General features: G+C 44.1%; 6 protein-coding genes across 8 annotated transcripts in view; 5 read left to right on the top strand and 1 right to left on the bottom strand.

The window, feature by feature from the left end:
- The window catches only part of LOC128258237 (uncharacterized), a 34,086-nt gene extending 29,887 nt beyond the window's left edge, over positions 1-4,199 (top strand). The window contains 5 exon segments of the mRNA XM_052989749.1: positions 48-736; positions 794-945; positions 1,718-2,393; positions 2,395-2,706; positions 2,708-4,199. Of these exon segments, the coding sequence (XP_052845709.1) occupies positions 48-736; positions 794-945; positions 1,718-2,393; positions 2,395-2,706; positions 2,708-3,154 (2,276 nt within the window). The 3' untranslated portion in view covers positions 3,155-4,199.
- Positions 4,200-5,473: 1,274 nt separating this feature from the next.
- LOC128258341 (putative Dol-P-Glc:Glc(2)Man(9)GlcNAc(2)-PP-Dol alpha-1,2-glucosyltransferase) lies at positions 5,474-7,677 on the top strand. The gene is made up of 3 exons (XM_052989925.1): positions 5,474-5,726; positions 5,786-6,253; positions 6,871-7,677. Exons 1-3 carry the CDS (start codon positions 5,574-5,576, stop codon positions 7,597-7,599), a joined length of 1,350 nt encoding a protein of 449 aa, XP_052845885.1. The 5' UTR covers positions 5,474-5,573; the 3' UTR covers positions 7,600-7,677.
- LOC128258340 (protein wntless) lies at positions 7,671-10,752 on the bottom strand. Of its 2 annotated transcripts, XM_052989924.1 has the most exons (3): positions 9,252-10,752; positions 8,834-8,961; positions 8,477-8,615 (listed from the first exon to the last, which is right to left on the bottom strand). In XM_052989924.1, the coding sequence occupies exons 1-3, from the start codon at positions 10,558-10,560 to the stop codon at positions 8,610-8,612; spliced, it is 1,443 nt and encodes a 480-aa protein (XP_052845884.1). In that variant the 5' UTR covers positions 10,561-10,752; the 3' UTR covers positions 8,477-8,609. The 2 variants fall into 2 exon arrangements, with proteins under 2 accessions (XP_052845883.1, XP_052845884.1); XM_052989923.1 differs by lacking the exon at positions 8,834-8,961 and having other exon boundaries at positions 7,671-8,615; positions 9,252-10,748.
- Positions 10,753-11,188: 436 nt separating this feature from the next.
- On the top strand, positions 11,189-12,625 carry LOC128258222 (serine/threonine-protein phosphatase 4 catalytic subunit-like). The gene is made up of 2 exons (XM_052989730.1): positions 11,189-12,211; positions 12,276-12,625. Exons 1-2 carry the CDS (start codon positions 11,418-11,420, stop codon positions 12,406-12,408), a joined length of 927 nt encoding a protein of 308 aa, XP_052845690.1. The 5' UTR covers positions 11,189-11,417; the 3' UTR covers positions 12,409-12,625.
- Positions 12,626-13,172: 547 nt separating this feature from the next.
- Positions 13,173-16,247, top strand: LOC128258614 (uncharacterized aarF domain-containing protein kinase 5). The gene is given in 6 exon segments (XM_052990322.1): positions 13,173-13,392; positions 13,456-13,513; positions 13,516-14,285; positions 14,697-14,862; positions 14,929-15,275; positions 15,661-16,247. Coding segments are annotated over 6 exon segments (1,665 nt in total). The 5' UTR covers positions 13,173-13,377; the 3' UTR covers positions 15,970-16,247.
- A 1,102-nt stretch (positions 16,248-17,349) lies between these two features.
- LOC128258328 (inactive ubiquitin carboxyl-terminal hydrolase MINDY-4B) lies at positions 17,350-20,717 on the top strand. 2 transcript variants are annotated; one of them, XM_052989900.1, is made up of 9 exons: positions 17,554-17,566; positions 17,633-17,665; positions 17,730-17,944; positions 18,045-18,213; positions 18,760-18,825; positions 18,900-18,970; positions 19,084-19,237; positions 19,314-19,385; positions 19,944-20,717. In XM_052989900.1, exons 3-9 carry the CDS (start codon positions 17,769-17,771, stop codon positions 20,505-20,507), a joined length of 1,272 nt encoding a protein of 423 aa, XP_052845860.1. In that variant the 5' UTR covers positions 17,554-17,566; positions 17,633-17,665; positions 17,730-17,768; the 3' UTR covers positions 20,508-20,717. The 2 variants fall into 2 exon arrangements, with proteins under 2 accessions (XP_052845859.1, XP_052845860.1); XM_052989899.1 differs by having other exon boundaries at positions 17,350-17,665.
- The last annotated feature ends 712 nt before the right edge of the window (positions 20,718-21,429 follow it).

Raw genomic sequence — 21,429 nt, 5'->3', positions numbered from 1 at the left:
CCTCATTAAATTATAAATATTTATAATTGTTTCCCTTCAATTAACAGGCAACAAACACAAGATCATTGAGGAGCAGCTGTCGCCGTTGGGCGACGATCAGCGAGGCGATCAGCGTCCATTGGTGAAGGCCCTGTACGCGTACATGCCCTCCGGGGAGAACCAGCTGTGCTTCGAGGAGGGCGACCGCATCGCCCTGGTGGGCGGCAAGGCCAAGGGCTGGCAGTTCGGCGAGAACCTGCGGACGCAGCACTTTGGCTGGTTCCCGGTGGCCTACACCAATGCGGAATCCTCGGAGGCGGCCACATCGGGCGGTCGGCGGTACGAGAACATGCTGATGAGCTACGACCGGAATGGCGGCGGATCGGGATCCGGTTCCGGCGGTGCAGGGCTGCGTAGCTATCAGCAGCAGCAGCAGCAGCAGCAGGACTACGAGGCCCAGCTGGAGCTGATGGAGAGCCACGAGGCCACGTATCGGCGGCGAAGGAACCACAGTGCCGAGGAGTCCTCACCCACGCGAATGTTCGGGGATACGATCAAGCAGCAGAAGAAGTACCGCCCCGGATCCGGAGTCAATCCGCGCCCAGGGCCGCCGCCCACACTGCCAGCTCCGGTGCCCAATGGCCAGCAGAGCCAGTCCTCCAGGATGTTGAACAGCTCGCAGAGCTTTTGCGCCTCCAACGGAGGAGTCACGGCGGCGGTGGAGAGACGCAAGCAAAAGCTGCTAAATGGTGTGCAGGTAAAGTTCATTTCGATGGTATTAAGGAAAACCTGGATAACGATGTTTACCCCCCAGAGCTCCAAGAGTCATCCGTCTGGTAAATCCGGAGTGGCTGCCAAAACCTCGCTGCACAGCAGCAATGACAGTGGATTCGCCAATGAGCCACCACCGCAACCGGAAGTGGACTATTCCGATGAGGAGCCAGCCACACAGCGAGTGCCCATTCGGTAGGTGGAACAAATATACTTAGAACTCTAGAAGACGGCTATGTTACTTTAAAAAAAATATATATATATCTAGAGTGGACCTTAATTTAATTGAAAACTTTATAAAGTGCCGTCTTTTAGAGTTTAATCTAAAGTAATTGTAAGTAAAGGCTTGGAGAGCAGAAAAAAAGGTTTATAAATATAAAAAAAATTTTTTTTAAATATTAAACGATCCTTAAATACATTATCATTGGAATTAATATGATTTAAAAAGATAATATATTAGAGTAGAGTTCTGTTTTAAATAGCACTTAGGCAATTTTGCAGACTTAAGATATTTTAAACACAAACTAAGGTGTATAAAAGAAATAATATAAATATTCCAAAGTATTAAATATTTTTAAATAAATACGATTTTTTTTATATATTTTGAATTAAAGTTTTAACTGTCTTGATTTTTGCTCTCCAAGACAAGCCACTGCATCACCGCTTTTTCTCTCTGCCTTGTCACTAATCCTAATTAGCATATAGGCCATATAACTTAAGTCGCTATTTTTCATTTACTGCCTGATTTGAAGTGCTTAATTTGATTGAATTTATTTATTTTCATTTGCTTCTATTTCGTTCTTGTTTGATTTCATGTATCGCCATTATGCCCTGTTGTCATCCTTTGTGTTAACCACCCAAAAAATGCACCCAAAAACACACGCACACCCAAAACAACAATCAATCCAATCACACACCACCACCACCACCACCACCACGAAATACTGCGAAATACGCAACAAAGTAGACGTCGGGCGGACACCAATTCGCACACCAACACGGTGCCCAGGGATGTGGCCTCGTGGACGCTGAACCGGAACTTCCGGAACAGCGTTGACAGCCAGATCGACGACAAGAGTCTGCATCGGTTGAGCCGGCAGAGCGGTGGAGTGGGCAAGATGCGGTACGATCTGATCGCCTCCGATGACGAGATCCTGCAGGCATCCAGTGCCGGGCTGAAGCGCACCAAATCCTTTTGGAAATTCGGAGGCGGACGCAGTGGCGAGGACATCCTGGCCGGCATGTCATTGTGGCAGCACCGCGACCTGGTGGCCGCCCCGAATCTAGAGGAGCTGCGCGATCGGGATGATTTGGAGCGGCGCTCCGACGAGGAGCGTAATGGCACGCTGACCAAGTCGCATAACTCCAGTTCGTCGCAGGAGAAGCGGGAACGCAAGGACAGCCTGACCAGCACCGAGCTCTACGCAGATGAGGATGAGAATATCTACGGGGTGAGTCCACAGCAGCCGCCACAGCAGCAACAGCAGCAGCAGCAGCAGCAACAGAGGAGCAGCTATACGCCCAAGTCGCGCATGAAGATCATGAAGACCATAGAGATAGACATTGAGGAGCCCACGGATGCGGAGCGAATGAGCACCATGCGACGTGGTCAGTCGCAGGATCAAGCAGCAGCAGCAGCAGCATCAGCATCAGTCGCATCGCAAGCTGGACAAACAGGTGTCCGGCACAGGATCACAGCACAAATCGCAGACTTTGAGTCGCTCCAAGCCATCCCAGCAGCAGCACCAGCAGCACCAGCAGCACCAGCAGCAATTCCCGCAGTCCACGGACGAGGGTGACAGCGATGAACATGGCACACTGAAGCTCAGCGATGTGAACAACTTCTTCGACGAGGGCAAGAACAACAGCCATGGTCATGGACTGGTCATGAAGACGGTGAAGCGACAGGACATCCTCAAGCAGTACTATACCAGCGAGGACGAGGAGGAGTCCGATAGCGGAGCTAAAGTCGACCAGCTCCGATCCCTACGACTGTATTGTGATCAACGATCACCTGGTGCGAAAGGACGACAAGATGCGCCGACATCACCAGCAGCAGCAGCAGCAGCAGCAGCACCAGCAGATGGAGTTCCATACGTTCCGCTCCTCCACATCCACCACGGCGACCAATACGCTGAAGAAGAAGCAGGAGCAGGACAGCACTCTGACCCGCAACTCCACGGCCAGTTCGGGTGCTCCAACGGCCACCATCCTGCCGCGAACACGCCTCCTCAAGTCCTCAGCCTCCGCCTCCGTCTCCGCCAGCAATAACATGAGCAGCAGCAGTGCCACCTTGGAGCGCAACTCAAAGAGTCTGGCCGGGAACAAGAGCTATGGACCATGGTACGACTTCTGGGATCAGGAGCAGCATGGCCAGAAGTCGGCGAGTGCCAAGCTGAAGTAGAAGGGAAGAAGGGAAGAAGGGAAAGGGTTGCGAGCAAGGAATAGTTGATATACCAGAGTTTCGCCGTCTTCTTACGGGCTAAGAAAATGGGCAGAGAGTGGGTGGAAGGAAAGTGCAGCTTTTCCAGTTAGCCTTGTGTCCTTCGTTTGAGTTAAGCATTATTTACCCTGTATAATTTGATAGTTTTAGTCCTAGGCAAGTTCTGTTTTGTTTGTTCTATGTACATATCTTATAATAATTTTAAAATCTATTTAAATACTCGTGTGTGTTGCCAGCAATGGCAGAGGAAACTTCAAAGAACAAGGACCTCTCCATGTAAACATTCTACCCTAGAGTTTTGGTGCCTGCATGCATATCATTAAATTTAATTCGCTTAAGACCTCATTTCACGATTTGTTAGTCGGAATAATGCAAACGTAAATTGCTTTTTGCAGCAGGCGCGGTATTTACCGCAACTATTCCATAGATTACTGACCAGTAACGAGTCCGTGTACGTGTATCCCAGCTAGCCCCACCATTCCCCGTATTAGTTTGCCCTTTTTCCAGCCGTAAGTAGAGGTTATTTTCCCCTCGCCATCGCTTGGGGATCGCCTTCCTCATCCGGACACGTCCTTGATCTTTTGCAGAGCCTCTCAGTTCGCCACGGTCAAGTTGCGACACACCAAGACGAACGATCGATCGGCCCCAATGATTTATAAGAGTGTGAACAAGTAGCAACGACAGCGGAAGGTGGAGTTTTCCCTGTGACCAATTGGTTAGCCGGACGGACCGAAAGCTCCAGCCACACCACTCTTATTCACAGCAAACACACAACAACGCAATCGATACAAATCACACGTTTTTATATAAAGCATATACAAGTATAAAGTATAAAGTAGAAAAGACATTATCAGTTAGATCCTCCAGTTGCCAATGGGCCTGGATAATTTGGTAGTCATTAAGTCGTACTGTTTGTTAAACATTCTGTTTGTATGTACTTCTATGTTAAAGTTCGAAATGTATATTCAAATACCATAATGATTAATAAACCTTATAAAGTTCACAATTGTAACGGAATCTAATTGGGATGTTCGCCTAAAAGGGGGAGTGACAATTGATCTGTAAGTAATATAATTAACTTATTTAATCCAAAATGTTAATAAAGACCTACATTATATGGACTTTTAATGGAAGCTGCAAGTGTTATAATTTCAAATTGTCAGTGTCCACGAAAACGACATCAACGACTTCATTAAGGTCCAAACTATTTCTTCAGCTGGAGTTATCAGCTTTCAGTGAAGCCAATGTTGATTATAGCTATGGATTCCTTATTTAGAATAAGGATCACACGGTTTCTGGCGCCTTCGATACGTGTTAGGTTAATAGCTCTCCAGTCGTGTGTTGAAAGACTGCGGTTGCATCTTAAGCGAGATCTGTTATATCGTTTAGATTAAGTGGAGATGTCATTAACAATTTATATTCAAATTTAAAAAGGTTTTGATTTAAGGAACTTGGGCAGAACAAACTTAAAGCTGCTTAAGATCCGCTTTATCCTTGATCGTTGGTTGATTATTCTTAACGTTCCTAACGTGTACCGCTTTGTGGCCAAACTGTAGCTTTCCTCCCGCTTCTTCAATTAAAGCCAGGGATTCCCTATTGAAAATAAGGATCACTTGCTTACTGGGTTTTAGAAGGATGACCCTCCAGTCTCCAGTTGGGAGACTGGTGTTGTTTATCCAAAGAATACACAGGATTTCCAATGGAGTAAACACGCATGGTACCCTAATCAGATCTCGCGGTCTGCCTTAGATGTTAATGAATCGGTTGTTTTGAATAACCGTGATATTCTTAAGAAATGGCATTTTTTCCAAAGTCTGGGATATGGCTTCAAAAGTGATTTTTGTTGGCGGGCAGGAAAGTGTCCAAATAGCGTGTTCCAGATTGTTCATACATTTTGTAGCTTTGCGTAGAATACGCGGCTTAAATTGGGTACTAAATTTATTATATTCGAAGTACAGATTTTTTACCGCATAGCCAACAACTTCAGTTAGGAGCAATTTCCAATTTTCTATAGTGACTCTTGCCGTAATCCAATACGACACGGCGGAAGCGGGTGCTAGCATGGATGAAATTTATGTGATCCTTGATGGGCAGATAGCTCAAAATACAATTGAGGCAATCATCGTTTAAATCTAATAGCGATGCAGTCATTTCTTGATTAATTTTATAATGTTTTTCAAACAAAGAGTTAGCCGTTGAACAGACCGTATGTCAGTTTTGGGAACGCCCCTAATGACGCATTTGGTATTTTTGGATGTCATTTTTACGGTCATTTCTGGCTGCGGCGAGGCGTTAGTGCATTCCCACGTGTTGCCGGCTGGTTCGATCCAAAAATAAACAAACAATTTGAGCTCTATTTTTTTTAAGGAGGAGGTGGATCATGAACGGGTCCTGGAAACTGGTCCTGCCCGTGGGCTTTGTGCTCTACTCGCTGCCCCTGTTTCTGCGGGTGAACGGCACCGCGGACTACGTAATTGATGAGGAGTTCCATATCCCGCAGGGATTGGCCTTTTGCCGCAAGGAATTCGATGTGGTAAAGGGATGAAGTGGAGAAGTCTATGACCAGTTCGACCAATTCCCCTCCTCTTGCAGTGGGATCAGAAGATAACGACATTTCCGGGCTTGTACCTGATCGCCCTCGTCCTGAATCCTTTGAACCTGTGCACGGTCACGGGCTTGAGAATGCTGAGCTTGGCCGGCGCCGGAATCAACATTCTGCTGCTCTACAAGATCAGGCGGCGCATTTTGGCCGGCTCGGGGGGCAACTCGTATGCCGCCCATGAGGCCATCACCATGTCCGTGCTGCCGCCACTCTACTTCTTCAGCCACCTGTACTACACGGACACCCTGTCGCTGACCATGGTGCTCCTGTTCTACAACTATTGGCAGCAGGAGGCGCACCTGCCGGCGGCGGTCTTCGGAGCGGCCAGTGTGCTCATGCGCCAGACGAACATCGTGTGGGTCTGCATGGCCACCGGAATGACCGTTCTGGACACACTGGTCCAACAGTGCGCCCGCACACGTTCCCTTTCCAGGGACAAAATCCGGCTGATAGGGCAAAGAGGTGGGTCGATTCTCTCAATTCACTCATTCATTCAAAGTACACGAAAAGCATTTACCTCTAAAACAGAGATTTTCAACAACTGCTGGACTAATCCTCGTCTCGCGATTTTATATAAATAAGACATTCATTAGTTTTAAAAATACAGTCCCAATATAAGTAAACCACTTTCACCTATAAATCAGCTTAGTAAGTGAATTCAGTAATTTCAAAAGTTTAATTGCAAAGAATGCTAAAACTTGCCAAAACCTTTCGGAATTTTTAAAAATTTAAACTAGCTAATTTTACTGTTTACTCTTAAATTGTTTAATTTTTAAAATATATGTATCAAGATACATATGCCGGTCCTAAATATCTTATGTATTTTATAGCTTAAGCCATTTTCACTCTTATCAGCTAGGCAATAAAAGCTTACATTAGTTTATGGAAAATAAGTCAATGCCTTAAATTCAAAAGTTTACTCAAGCTTAAATTTCCCAGAATCTATTGAATTCCCGAAGAATTGCAGTTTTTATTACCAATCATAAAAAATTGTTTATGCACGTTTTGATATTTTGTACTAAGTGATACAAATATTATTGTGTACCCTCTCAAATTGTTTACGTTTCCAATTTTTCAGTTGTGGATACAACTCTTCAGCAGCCCCCAGTTGGTGTGTAATTGCATTTTGAGCATCCTGGCCAAATGCTGCTTCTACGCCTCGATCATTCTGCCCTTCGTGGGATTCCTGTGCATCAACGGCTCCATTGTGGTGGGCGACAAGAGTGCCCATGAGGCCAGTCTCCATGTGCCGCAGCTCTTCTACTTCGCCGTCTTTGCGGCTGGCTTTGGGATATCGAACACCATGCGCCAGTTTCGTCCGGCAATGGAGCTAATCCGCAGGAATCGCTTGTTATTCCTGATGGCAATGCTGCTAATACTCGTGGTGGTTCACTTGAACACCGAGGTGCATCCTTACCTGCTGGCCGACAACAGACACTACACCTTCTACATTTGGAGCCGACTGTACGGACGGTTTTGGTGGTTCAAGTACGCCATGGTCCCAGTGTACCTGCTCTCCATTTGCGTGCTCTTCTGCGGACTGCGCCACATGCCGGACAGCTTCAAGCTGATGTTCCCGCTCAGTCTCTTCCTGGTGCTGTGCTTCCAGCGACTCCTGGAGCTTCGCTACTTCCTGGTGCCCTACATTCTCTTCCGGCTGAACACGCGGCACACACGCAAGGGCTTCGCCGAGTGGCTGGAACTGGGCGCCCATCTGCTCCTCAATGTCGCCACCTTCTACGTGTACTTCACCAAGGAGTTCTACTGGCAAAACTACCACACTCCTCAAAGGATCATTTGGTAGTTCCTTAACACTGCATTCCTTACGTTTTTATTTACGTTTTCAGCATTTGCAAAATAATAAACCGCTCGGCATTTTCAATATTGCTTTTTATTTGATGCATTGCTACTTGAATAAGAAATTGCTCTACGTTTTAGTTGAAAAATTCTGGCCAGAGTGGGCTCAATGTATAGTAAATTTAAAGATGTATCAGTTATATGTATTCTCTGGACAATTTGGCCTTTCTGATATTGGACATGGAAGTTGGCAAGACAAAGTTGATACAATTTCTTTTGTCAAATAAAATCGGATCACACTAAAATGTGTATGTGTATAAAATGTTTTTTGATAAATATGTTAAAACTTACGAGCTAAAAAAATGGACTTCAATAGATAATACTGCCGAGGCATACATACAAAATATAGTTAGTAAAATCGTACACTTTGAGCATGCTAAAAGAAACTAGACAATCTATACGTTAATGATAAGTAATAATGCTGATCGCGTTGACAAATGCACAGAATGCAAAACTAGGCAAGAAATGCTACTGACTATGGTAATAAAATAAGCACACACTTGGAGCGTTCCGGCTGCAGGCCAAATCGTGATCGCAGTTTGGCACACAACCTAATGGAAATCGTTATTCCGAGTGTCATCGCCTAATCAAAAGCCACCTTCCGGGTGAACGAGGTGAGGGAAGAGATCTCGCTGGGATTGGAGTCGGATGGCAGGTGGCTGAACTCGATCTCCTCGCTGGCGGCCGAGGCCACGATATTCTCGTTGGACTGCGTGGTCTCGTCACTGTGGTGCATGGTGGGCCATTGCTTGTGACTGGGGGCGTACAGGATGAGCAGGGCGAAGATGTAGATGTTCCACATGCCGTACACGCCGGTCAGAAAGGCGGAGGTTGGCTGAATCTGTACGTTTTCGTTCCAATCCCATTGACCCTCGGCCATTTGGCCCATGACGAATCCGGCCACAGTCAGAGCAGCACAAACAAGGGTGGCCAGCATCAAGAATTTGAAGCGGTAGATCAGGCCTTTAAAGAAAAATTGGTATTTATTAAAATTTAATTTAATATTATTCAAAATAAAGACATGGTAAGGACAACAAATAAAAGCATACAAATAAAACATACGAATGGAATGAATATACATTACTTTATTCAAAGTGCGTATTATGATTTGATATTGAGCAAGTAAGTACAAAGGTACAACAATTAACGAACTGTTTTAGTAACAAGTATATTTGACATACCTTCACTTTCCATATTTTCATCAATATTGAAATAAATCTCTCTAAAACAGAATCGTAAAGTCTGGCAAAAGCTTCCCACCAATTATGTGATGTTTTTACCAAGTGTGCCTTCGGCTGATCTAAGTAAACTAAACGACATTATTGTCACACAAATTTCATCAAGATTTGGAGGTAACCTACATAGTCTTACATAAAATTGCGAAAGTCTAGATCTCTTAAGAATCAAAAGATTTGTTTAATATTTGTTCATATTAGCAAAATGTTGTGCTTGATTCTAAACCCATTTTAGTTTGTTCTCTTTAATCAAATTAAACTAAGAACGGATGTATACATTAACAAAACAAATTATCTTTTTGTGTTAAAAATTCATAAATTTAGAAAATACTTAAAATAATTAATTGGACAAAGAAGATCTTACCTTCGTAGTGAAGTCGACGCGCCTGGGACATGGATGGCAGAGATGTGCGCTTGTCGCCAATGTTCCTGAACACCTTCCAGATCATGTAGCACAGGAAGAGGAAGTAGATGGCCGCCGAAACGCCGGCCAGCACGATGAAGGTCATGGCCACCTTTGCGCCCAGCGGAGTTGTCCAGATGGAGTAGAACGGATTGCGCAGCTGCACACCCCTTTCGCAGATGTCGAAGACGAACAGCGAAATGCAGCCGACCACGACGGCGGAGAGATGTTTCCAGTAGCGCGACCGGATGGTTGACTTGTTCGGCGAATCCTGGATGAGCATGTGCTCGCCGGCAAAGACCAGCCAAAAGGAGAGCAGCATGGCGTAGAAGATGCCCTGGCGGATGTCACTCAGCAGGAGCATGTAGGGCATCTCGAAGACCAGCGACAAGTACTCCAGCGGCAGGTTGAGGAAGGTCAGAGCGGCGCCCAGATAGATCAGCATGTACTCCAGCAGGGCAGGCGATCGCTGCAGCAGGTGCACCCGGCGCCAGAACCAGATCATGATGCCCACCACAAAGGGAAACAGCACCGTCTTGAGCAGCAGCCAGATCTGGGTGAATCCTCCGTTTTGATGGATTGCGGTCAGTGTGAGGTCGTGCATGTGGCCGAACTGCAGGTTCGTCTGGCGTGGCGTGTCCAGCGGGAAGCGCAGGTTCAGCAGGTAGAAACTGTGGTGCAGGGCGCCCAGCTCGAACAGGGGTATCATGTCGCAGGAGTAGATCGTCTCCGTGGGTCCCACATGCGAGGTCACGCAGTCCAGGTAGCGATGCTCCACGCCGTGGGCATACAGCTTCCACCCGTTGTCCGGATCGCCCTTGTTCCGGTAGGCCAGACGCATGTCGATGGTCAGCTGCAGTTCCCGGGGCGGTTCCCTCAGCTCCGAGGAGGAATCGTAGCCGAACTCCACCTGCAGCACCCCGATGAGGTTCTGCTGCCAGCGGGAGTAGTCCAGGTCGCGCAGGTCCCGGGGCAGCGGCATCTGAAAGACGTGCACCAACTCGTTGGCCATCTTCATGGAGTCCCGCTCCACCTCGTCCCGCGTCACCGGGATGCAGGCACCTGCACCCCGGGAATACAACAGGAATCCGGTGTCATTCTGGCGGCCGTGGTCCTCGCGGCACAGCGATCCCAGCACGGTGACATGGCCGGCGGGCAGGGGGGCATACAGACCGCCCAACAGGAAGCACAGCACCTGGCACACCAGCAAACTGGCCACCAATATGGACAGCTTCCGGCCGCTCAAATTCTCCAGTATGGTGCCCGACATCTTGGCTGCTCGAGGGTGTGGAGCGCACTGGTTCACTGCCCGGCGTTCGCTTGGACTGCACAAGATGGCTGCGCGTAATGTAAACAATTGTCAGCACTTGAAAATAGCACTTCAAAAGCGCCGCCGTCGCCGCAAACAGAAAAAACGCAGAACCAAGAAACAAAAAAAACAGTGTGACCTTATGCGGTTAATTCAAATACACCAGACGCTCGCCAAAGTATATACCGAAAACTATTTTATATTTCAAACATCCCGCAATAATTTTTTTTTTATAAAAATGTTTTTTTAAGTATATAGAATTAGATTATAATGTATACATTTTATTTGGCTATGTTTTAAGATAAGATGCATAAATAATTTTAGTTTTTATTAATTAATTGTAGGTTATTTATAAGCTGTTTCCACTAACACTTTTTTTAATATTATTATATTAGATATTACATGTATAAAAAAAATAATAAATAAATATATATATATTATATAAATTATTTTATTATATTAATATATATTATTAAATATTATTATTATATATTAAAGCCAGAAAATATTTTGAAAAGCTCGATACTATCGCGATATTGTCACTATCGATAGTTTCATCGATGGTTTGACAGCTTTATGTGCCTGAGTACCCAAAATGGCGCCCTTAAACTCGAAAGCAAGGAGCACAGTAGGCGGTTATTAAAGCGAACAGTAAATTAAACATCATTCCACGACGTTCGACCTGTGATCTCCAATTAAAAGGGCTGTAGAATCCATTCCTACGATTCATCACTTTCAGAACCCATCTTCATCCATTTTCAAAATCACCACATTCCCTACAGCCGGGTATCATCGAAAGCCATTTTCGGATATACAAGATGACTGACCAGAGCGACCTGGACCGCCAAATTGAGCAACTGCAGCGCTGCGAGATTATCACGGAGGCCGAGGTCAGTTCCTTGTGCGCCAAGGCCCGGGAAATCCTGGCGGAGGAGGGCAATGTGCAGCGCCTGGACACGCCGGTAACCGTTTGCGGCGACATTCACGGCCAGTTCTACGACTTGATGGAGCTGGTCAAGGTGGCCGGTCGTGTGCCCGAGAAGAACTTCCTCTTCATGGGCGACTTTGTGGACAGGGGCTACTACAGCGTGGAGACATTCCTGCTCCTGCTGGCCCTTAAAGTGCGCTATCCGGACCGCATCGCCCTGATCCGTGGGAATCACGAGTCCCGTCAGATCACCCAGGTGTACGGATTCTACGACGAGTGCATGCACAAGTACGGCTCTGCGGCAGTTTGGATGCAGTGCATGGATGTCTTCGACTACCTCAGCCTGGCGGCCATCATCGGTGGCAAGGTATTCTGCGTCCACGGCGGCCTGTCGCCGGCCATCCAGTTCCTGGACCAGATCCGCTGCCTTGACCGCAAACTGGAGGTGCCGCACGACGGACCCATGTGCGACCTGCTCTGGAGCGATCCGGAGGACCAGGTGGGCTGGGGAGTGTCGCCACGAGGGGCTGGCTACCTCTTCGGCGGGGATGTGGTCGAAGAGTTCAACCACTCCAACAATTTGGACCTGATTTGCCGAGCCCACCAGCTGGTGATGGAGGGCTACAAGTATCACTTCAATCAATCCATCCTGACCGTCTGGTCAGCTCCCAACTACTGCTATCGGTTGGTACACCGCTCCAAGTTCCATTTAGTTCTTTAACAACGGTTTCCTGTGTTCCCTTTGCAGCTGCGGCAATGTGGCGGCCGTCCTGGAACTGGACAATGACGGCCACAGCCGCGACTTTGTCATCTTTCGGGATGCTTCCCAGGAACATCGTATCGTTCCCAACAAGAAGCTGCAAGGGGATTACTTTCTCTAGGATGATTTCCGCTACTCCTCTGTAAGCGGTGGTGGCCATTCCACTGGAGGCCCACAAAAATCACCAGAGGAAACATCAACCACCAATGTACCTAAGCATCAGCCAATGAACTAGTGTTCATCTATTAAAATTGTGCTTAGCATCTAGCTATTAATTAATGGAACTAATTCATAGGGATTTTTGCCATCTTTCTTGAAAGAAATCTGGAAAAGGTAGTCATTTGATAGTATTACTTCAATACATAAAATAAAGATCTAATTTTGTGATCTAAGTTTCTGAAGAAGTTTAATAGTTTTCCCAAAGATGCGAGGAATATAAAAAGGGTCGGTTTGTGAAGTTTATCTTTAAATGGCAATGAAGATTTTATTATTATATGTGTTATATTTCTGACAGAGAAATGTTAACATCGTTATAATCAAAAGTAGTTTCTTGATAACCATTATTTCTTTAATTTGTAAGGCGGTTATTTCAAATAGAGAGTGGAAAAAGAAGTCGATTCGTAAGCATGGTGCATTTGTTAGATCTATGTTTCTAAACGAAAAGCTGTAAGTATGACTCAAATCAGCATAATTAATATAAAAAACTTAAGCTGATCTTATGATCTAAGTTTCTAGTTTTTCTTATAAACCTTGATAATAAACAAACGGTCTTTTTTTCTACAAATTATAAAAAAAAGGGTTTATTATATTGTAAGGTAAGGTACATAAATTGTGCCGGTATATTTTATTAAAATTATTTCTTTAACTTATCATTTATTTTTTTTAAGTAAGCTCTGAATTTCGCTTCACGTTTTTTGATAACAGTTTTCTGGCAATCAGCAACCGATTTGAATTATTCGAACCGCCAAATGGGCATGCGACGATGTTGCCCCATCATCGCGTTATTGTCATCGGTACGGCGGCTCCAAAAACAGCTGATTGGAATCCCCAGCTGATATCACGACAGGTGGCTTAAGGGCTAAGACGGAAAATGCGATCTCTCCAGGTGAGTTTTCTATCTTAGAAGCACCTTAAGCACAAGGTAATCATAACTTTTACAATCCCTTAGCGGGTGCGGCAGCTGCTGAGCTTGGGTGGCCGGATTGGAGAAAGAAGACTACTCCAGGGAAAGCTCACACACCCCAGAAAGGTCTTCCCCTGCTGAGACTAGGTCTCCTGGCGGCCGGAGCCGGAGCCATTGGCTACGATGGCTGGGTGAATGACTTCACCTACTGCGGCGCCTCTGTGCGATTTGTGCGGTCCCTTAAAACCGCCGGACTGATTGCCGCCGACTATCTGCGGCTGGACGAGAACGATCCGGAGTACGAGAGCAAGGTGAAGGTGCTGCACCAGAAGAGCGCCGAGCGACTGCTGGAGACGTGCCTCCTCAACGGCGGCCTGTACATCAAGGTGGGCCAGGGATTCGCGGCCATCAACCACATCCTGCCCGTGGAGTACACCAGCACACTGTCCCGACTGCAGGATCGCTGCCTGCCCACCAGTCAGTCCGATGTGCAAAAGGTCTTTCGCCGCGACTTTGGCCAGCTGCCCGAGGAGATCTACCAGGAGTTCGACTACCAGCCCGTGGCGGCCGCCAGTTTGGCGCAGGTCTTCAAGGCACGGCTGCCCAGCGGCGAGCAGGTGGCCGTCAAGGTGCAGTACAACGACCTGCAGAAGCGGTTCATCAGCGACCTGGGCACCATCATCTTCCTGCAGGACATCGTCGAGTTCTTCTTCAAGGACTACAACTTCGGCTGGATCCTCAATGACCTGCGGAAGAACCTGGTGCTGGAGCTGAACTTCCTGCAGGAGGGCCACAACGCCGAGCGCTGCGCCAAGGACATGGCGAAGTTCAGCTATGTCCATGTCCCCAAAGTCCACTGGTCGCACACAAAAACTGTGAGTTTTTAAGAAAGTGATATAAAGCTATTTAATAAATACATTTTTTTCCCAATCTCACCAATTATAAATGTTTAATATACTTTCTGTCAAAAACACATTTTGTAATAGATTATTAATAAAAAAAATGTAAATTTAAGAAGACTTCGATTTTATGTATTAAAATACTTATAAAAAAAAATTGTTAAATCGTAATAATTTTTAAAACAAATATAAGTGTAATATTGAAATATTTAAGAGAAACAGTTTTAAAATAGCAAAATAATTATTTAAGAAATCTTCAGTTTAATATATTAAAGTTCTTCAAAGCTTACAATTTTATTTTTTTTGAATTGTCTAGTAAGACACAATTTACACAATTTAAAAATATTTCCTTTTAAATTTCTAACTTAATTTTTAAATTATTTACAGCGTGTTCTCACTCTTGAATGGATGGAAGGGTGCAAGATTAACGATCTTGAGGCGATAGCCAAGCAAAAACTGAACCTAAAGGACATTGACGTTAAGCTTTTCAATACCTTTGCTGAGCAGATTTTCTACACTGGCTTCGTGCACGCCGATCCCCATCCAGGAAACAGTATGTTTATTTATGAAAATCATACTATTTTATCTTTATTCCCATTTTTTTATGAATTGTCCATAGTTTTTGTGCGACCAAATAGTAGAAATGGGCGAGCAGACATTATCTTGCTGGACCATGGCCTTTACGAAGAATTGCCTCAGAATGTGCGGGGACCACTGTGCGAATTCTGGGAGGCCACCGTGCTGCGCAATGAGGCCAGGATGCAGGCCGCCGCCGAAAAGATTGGCATAAATGACTACATGCGATTCGCCGAGGTGCTTTTCCAACAGCCCATTCGGATCCGAGGAGGTCGCATTAGGGGAAAACTCTCGCAGGAGGACATCGATCACATGCAGGAGGTGGCCAGGAAGAACTTTGAGCACATCATGGGCACCCTTAAGGAGATGCCGCGGAGCATGTTGTTTGTGGTGAGTTGTTTACTTATCAAGACACTAGATCGTATACACAACAATTAACAGAAATTAAGCTCTTTTTCCAAACATTTTAAACGAGAGTTCAAATTAAGTTTGAATCAGTTTTTTGATAAACGTTATCGTTTTATTTTTTTGATCACATATTGTACATACACCATACATGGGTTCAATATTATTTTTACTCTTACAGAGCTAAATTGGCTTAAAGAAACCTTTCCTTTAGTTACAGATTTCAACAATTTTCTGAATTCCGAATTAGTTTTTTATAATAATTGTGTACTTCTGTTGATTTTTAGTTTTTGGTTGTTATCTGGATGAGCACATTAAAGTGTATTTCGTATTTTTGACTAAACTATCCTTTATACTATTTTTGAACTAGGTCCGTAACCTGAACACTGTTCGAGCGATTAGTCATCAGCACGGAGACGTGGTCAATAGGCCTCAGGTCATGGCGCGATATGCCCAGAAGTGTCTTTATATGCACAACGAGGGCCGTTCGCCCCTGCGGTTTGTCCACTGGCTGAGCCGACGCATCTACTTCGAGTACTGTCTGTTTTTGTCCGCCTTCAAGCTGCGCATCCTCGACTGGTACTTCAATGTCCTTTATTTGCTGGGACGTGCTCCTGCCTCGGCCAAAACCGTAATGAGAGATATGATGCAACCGCTGGAACCGGAGATCTTGAGATGAGCACTACCCGGTAACACTTTCCCTAAATTATAAGTTTTGAAATGTCTTTGTATATTTTTATATTAATATTTCACTGACTCATTCCCAGGCATATTATCAATGGAGAAAATCACTGAGAATGAGTCGGAGAAAAAGGGTTTTTATATAGTGTGACAAACAAATAATAATTGTAAAGTGATAAGCAAAGTATTTATTTAATGCCTTTATGACGCTTAACCTCGTTTGGTTATTAAGGTGTAGGACTTTTGAATAAATTGTATAGTGAATTTGATTTTAAATTGGAGTTTTTAAAACTTTTTTAAGTGCCTGTCAACAGGGAATTAAACTGTCAGGCGGCAAACTACAGCTGGCAACCTATAATAACCATCCCCGATTTATTAAAAACATTTCATATTGCTTTGAAACTAAAACCGAATTTCGAAAAGCTTTTTTTTGAACAATGAACATATGTCAAATTTTCTGACTTTTTTGTAAAGGGGTACATTATTATTTTTTGATAATCCTTCAACACCTTGGCTGAGTCAGATCACTTCTGACACCCCAGGACTTTTTATATTTCGCAAGCCCAAAGAATGCGGCATTCAGGGCTGTTAAGTTGAGGTGTGCATGCCAAGTCTGGGACTTTAATAAAATTGCCGGTGACTTGCCCAAGGTTATAACCAGCCAGACAGCCAATCAGCCAGTTACTGGGCCACTTTCACTTCTATTTAGGCCCTCCCAAAAATTCAACAAATCAATCGGGCTAGCCTGAAACACGAGTGCTGTGCTGTCTAAATTTAAAATGACTGAGCAGTACTGCGGTGGCCCCTGGAATGTCTTTCCGGGTGTGTATCATTGGAATATTAACACCCAGTAATAAGTGCACATACGATGTGTTTCTGCCTCGAAATCGGCACAAATGGGCGTCAACTACATATTTCCGGTTGTGTGGAACGCCCTGACAGGCTGTAACATGCCAGATTCCACCTATGGCCAAGCCCATGTCCCATGTCCCATGTCTCATATCCCCAAACTTCAGGCCTCGTCCCGCCGTAACACTTTCACTCCTTGTTGTGCCACATACATCGAGTTTCGTGTGCCGCACACAGAACTAAATTCAATTCAATTTCATTTAAAGTTACTTTCGCTGACTGACAGACAGCAAACGACCCTCTCAGCCTAAGCCAAAGTCCCAGCACAGTGGGATGAAAACAATGTTTGATCTTTAGGTCTAAATAAATACGTTATATATTTATAAAATTTTATTTACAATGTATAAAAACTTATAATTCCATACTTTTGTTTTTATCCACCATTAAACACTTAAGACCATTTCTTAACCACCAATTCATTTGAATTATTTTGGATTTAATTCCCAATTTCGGGCCATGGTAGCTTACTAACTTCTGTTTAGTTGCGCATACGCCCCGTGCGCCCACGGCTAAATATGAAATTAAAAATCCATGCTGAAGTGTGAAATGACTGGAATGTCGGCTGTCTGCCGTCGCCTTAGCCTCCACCTCCACTTCCAAAATCCCCAAGCTAAAGGCTCGACTTGGAGCCCGGAACCGTGCTTGGCGAGAAATCATTCGCCAACGAGTCGCAGAGTGGAGCAAAGGTCTCTAGCGGAAACGGAAATCAGCAGCTAATCGGAATTAAAATGAACAAAGAGTTTATCACGCAGGGCGGCACACCCATTACCGTCGATTTGGCCACGGTAATTAATAGTTATCCGCAGCCGGACGCGATTTGATCCTTCTAAAAATTGAGTTCCCGTTTAGGATCTGCGCAATCTGGTTTTCGGCACCGCCGCCATTCCCATGCGCGCCGAATGGCTCCAAACGTCCTTTGTTTTTGGGGCTCCCAAGGAGGAGCTGGCCTACGGCCTCCGTTCGCCCCGGAATGCCACCCGCGGATTACTGTCCGTCGTCCAGGGATTCGTCTTGAAGTATTTGCTTTTTGCCCGAAAGACCAGTCGCGTCGCTTCCCTCACCGAGTGCGTTTCCATTTCCATTTCCGTTTCCGGTTTGCACAGAGTGCAAGTCTGAGTGCGTTATCCAGAGTGTCCTGTGTTGGTGTGTGTTTTTCCTTTTCAGCCCACTCCTGGCCACCGCCGAGATGCAACGCGAGGCACTCTTCTGCGCCCTCCTCGAGATCCTGCGCACCATCTCGGACAAGGGCAAGGTCACCATGGTCCTGCCTTCGGAGGACGAGGTGTTCGTGGACCACAGCGCCTGCTACTTCCACGACTCAGTCACTGAGAAGGTAGGTGCAATTATTGCATAATAAACATTTGGTTACTATATAAAAATAGTTTTAAATTTTATTACAACACAAATAATCATGACTCCATTGATATGAAATATTTGGGGATCAGCGCATCTGGTTTTCTATAAATATACTTTATTTTGACCTCTTCGATACTACCTTAAAAGAGTTAAAGTCTTTAGGGAATTTTATCATATTTCTTGAACTTTTTTAGAAATATTCAATCTTATTTTTCGTCCCCATAAAACAAAATTGGCTCAAAAGCAGTTCACGTTTTTAAGCTTTTATTAGTTTAAGTTTATATTTGAGGATTTGAGCCATTATTTTAGACTTCTTCGAAACTACCATAAAAGTATTAATGTCTTCAAAGAAATTTCTCATACTTTCTAAACTGTTTTCATTTCGTGCCCATTAAAACCATTACATGTTTATTCATCTTTTTGGTGCTGTAAAAAAATATTTTTAGGCCAGTATTTTATTTTAACAGTACATTAAATTAAATTTAATTAAATGTATTTGTATCTTTCTAAATATACTTTACAGCTCTATGTTTTTACGATGTCCCCCAATGAGGAGTTGGAATACTTTCTGAAGCGAAATTTCAAATACGTAAGACCCACGAAGCTAAACATTTACTTGTACAGCCATTTGATCAAACAGTTTGCACTTAACCTGCCTAAAAGTTTACAGAGGAGGAGACCCCGGGCACCCTGCTGTTTTTATATAGCGCCGTCCTCACGCGATCCATGGGAAAGTAAGATTGGGCCCAAGTGTCTGTAGATGCGAATGCATTTCCCCGTTTCAGTGGCCATTTATAATCCATTTAAATTTACCTTTCGGCGGTGAATACTTTCGTATGTCTTGCAGAGTTCGCACGGACTTGGACTCCGCGAAATCGGCGCCCCTGACGTCCAGTAACCACGAGGAGGGATCTCTGATGATCGTCACGCTTCTGCTGACGGGCCGTGCCACGCCCTATATACACAATGGTGTTGTAAATGTGGGCGACGAGAGTAGCTATGTGGGTACTGGGAATCGGGAGACTTTCCCTATGATAACATCCCTCGATTACGATGGGTTTTTATTTTCTGTTTCAGGCGGTTCCACAGTACGGAGTCCTAAAACGCTGCATGATTGGACTTTTGCTCTGGGACATCGAGTCTGCTAGTGTACGTAGATTTAATTTTGAAAATATAAGAAATATAACATGCCATTTCTTGAGCTTCCTAAATAAATTAGTTTAATTTTTCAAAAACGTAAACATTTAGTAAACCATTTTTTAAAGTATTATATAAATAATACTGTTGATTATGCCGCAAATTAAAGGCAGATTTAATAAACATTTTCTTTTAATTTAATGGTACTTTGTGGCTATTTAATATTTATTATTTAATTTGTAGTTTTTTGTTAGCAATCTGTGCTTATAAAATAATCTAGCTTTTGCAAACTAAACCTAACATTAGTTGTTATTTATGGTTTGTCAATAGCAATATTTTATATTCGCATAGAAGAGAATATTATTTAAATACATGTTTCATTGGAGTAGCCTTCTCATCAGTTTCAATTTTTTCTGTACGAAGGTTTGAGCTTTTCAACTACTATTTAATTCATTCTTAATTTAATCTTGTTATCCATATCTTTTTTTCAAGCATACTTTGTTTCCAAAATACTGTAGTTTATTGATTTAATATTTTCTATTTTTAAAAAACCTTCTGTATGTTTCACAGGCTGCGGTGAATCAGTCCCGCCAGCCGGGCTCCCGGCTGAAGACGCCCAACTATCCCATCTGGATAACCAGCTGCACCGGCCACTACGGCGTGATCTTCAACAAGAATCCGGACTTGCTGCGCAACTATCACGCGGAGTCGCGGTTCGATGTGAACTACTACAGCTGCTCGGGCCACCAGATCCTGATGACCATCGACAATCGCACGTACAACGAACAGGCATTGGTCATGTTGGAGCGGCAACCAATCACGCCGGACAGTGCCTCGATGTCCGGAAAGGAGGAGGGCGGCGGCGGTGTTGGGGGCGCAACGTCGCCAACCGCTTTGTCCGTTTCCATTTCCGGTGGAGGAGGTGCTGCTGCCGGCGGCGGTGTGGGTGGCGCTAGCGGCGGTGTTGGTGGTGCTGCTAGTGGCGCTAGCGGTGGTAACGATGTGGTCGCCAAGGAGGAGTCGACGCTCAACACGCCGTTGCAGCGTCTGATTCATACCAAGTGGGAAGAGGCAACTATAAGCTTTCACGTGCAGCCATCGATGTTGAGTTATCTTTTTAGTACCACGCAGTAGAATGCAGTAAATTGAGATCAAGACAGATAAAGAGTAGGAGCTCCTTTGCTAAAGTCAGACCGATTCACATTCAAGCGCAAGAGATATCATCAAGGACAAGTTAGATCTGCAAAAGCTTTTGGGTTTTGTTCCTTTTTCAAACACTTAGGAAAATTCAAAATCTAAAAACCAAAGAATACAAATTTAGTCTTGCACTTAACAAAAATAATAATATTACTTATAATCTTTAATAAGGTCTATAATTTCTATAATATTTACTTACAGAAAATAATTGTCAATAATTCCATGAGTATTAGATTTTTTCTGGGTGTACAAACTTTAAATATTTATTATTATGAAACCATAATCTTGTTAATTTTAAGATTGGACGTGTGAATGGAGTTTCCTATTATTATTTGCTTAAATTAATATCAGATCAGATTAGTAGGTAATAGAATTTAAATTCATACATTTATTTATTGTTTTACTCATTTCAAATTATTAATTAAATTCACAGCAATTCAAGTAGGCATGTAAGTTTGTTATGTTGTCTCTTGAACTATGATATAAATCGACTTTCTTGGCGAATGACCAATGCACCCATGAATTTAAACATATATCTATATCCCTTTGTGGATATAGACTGTTTTTATTCTTATACCAAACAAGTAAGTTACAATGAAGGCACTAAATATATACAGATATTGCTGTATCCACTTGTAGACTTCTCGATTAAATCTTTTCCAAGTTTATCTTTAAAGATCTCCAAGTCATAGAAATAGGGTTTCAACAAGCCCAAAATAAATGATATGATATAGCTTTAAATACTTACCAGATTAGTGCCATATAATGTAAGCTTCCTAGATGATGCACACTATTAAGACTTAGCTAGCACAAATTGTAGTAGAATTCTACTGTTGCTGTCTATCCGATTTTAGATCTG

This window comes from Drosophila gunungcola, assembly GCF_025200985.1.
Source record: "Drosophila gunungcola strain Sukarami chromosome 3L unlocalized genomic scaffold, Dgunungcola_SK_2 000003F, whole genome shotgun sequence".
In the NCBI taxonomy this organism is placed as follows: domain Eukaryota; kingdom Metazoa; phylum Arthropoda; class Insecta; order Diptera; family Drosophilidae; genus Drosophila; species Drosophila gunungcola.
The sequence above is the reverse complement of the archived record's forward strand: the minus strand, read 5'-3'. Positions and strand labels throughout refer to the sequence as shown.

Bases quoted from the DNA above. Each gene is read 5' to 3' on its own strand.
- LOC128258341 (XM_052989925.1), top strand. From the start codon at position 5,574: ATGAACGGGTCCTGGAAACTGGTCCTGCCCGTGGGCTTTGTGCTCTAC. The intron at 5,727-5,785 runs GTAAAGGGATGA...CTCCTCTTGCAG, and splicing joins GCCGCAAGGAATTCGATGTG to TGGGATCAGAAGATAACGAC. The intron at 6,254-6,870 runs AGAGGTGGGTCG...TTTCCAATTTTT, and splicing joins AAATCCGGCTGATAGGGCAA to CAGTTGTGGATACAACTCTT.
- LOC128258340 (XM_052989923.1), bottom strand. From the start codon at position 10,560: ATGTCGGGCACCATACTGGAGAATTTGAGCGGCCGGAAGCTGTCCATA. The intron at 8,616-9,251 runs GTAAGATCTTCT...TTTTCTTTAAAG, and splicing joins GCGTCGACTTCACTACGAAG to GCCTGATCTACCGCTTCAAA.
- LOC128258222 (XM_052989730.1), top strand. From the start codon at position 11,418: ATGACTGACCAGAGCGACCTGGACCGCCAAATTGAGCAACTGCAGCGC. The intron at 12,212-12,275 runs GTTGGTACACCG...TTCCCTTTGCAG, and splicing joins GCTCCCAACTACTGCTATCG to CTGCGGCAATGTGGCGGCCG.
- LOC128258328 (XM_052989899.1), top strand. From the start codon at position 17,609: ATGAACAAAGAGTTTATCACGCAGGGCGGCACACCCATTACCGTCGAT. The intron at 17,666-17,729 runs GTAATTAATAGT...GTTCCCGTTTAG, and splicing joins TTACCGTCGATTTGGCCACG to GATCTGCGCAATCTGGTTTT. The intron at 17,945-18,044 runs GTGCGTTTCCAT...TTTCCTTTTCAG, and splicing joins CGCGTCGCTTCCCTCACCGA to CCCACTCCTGGCCACCGCCG.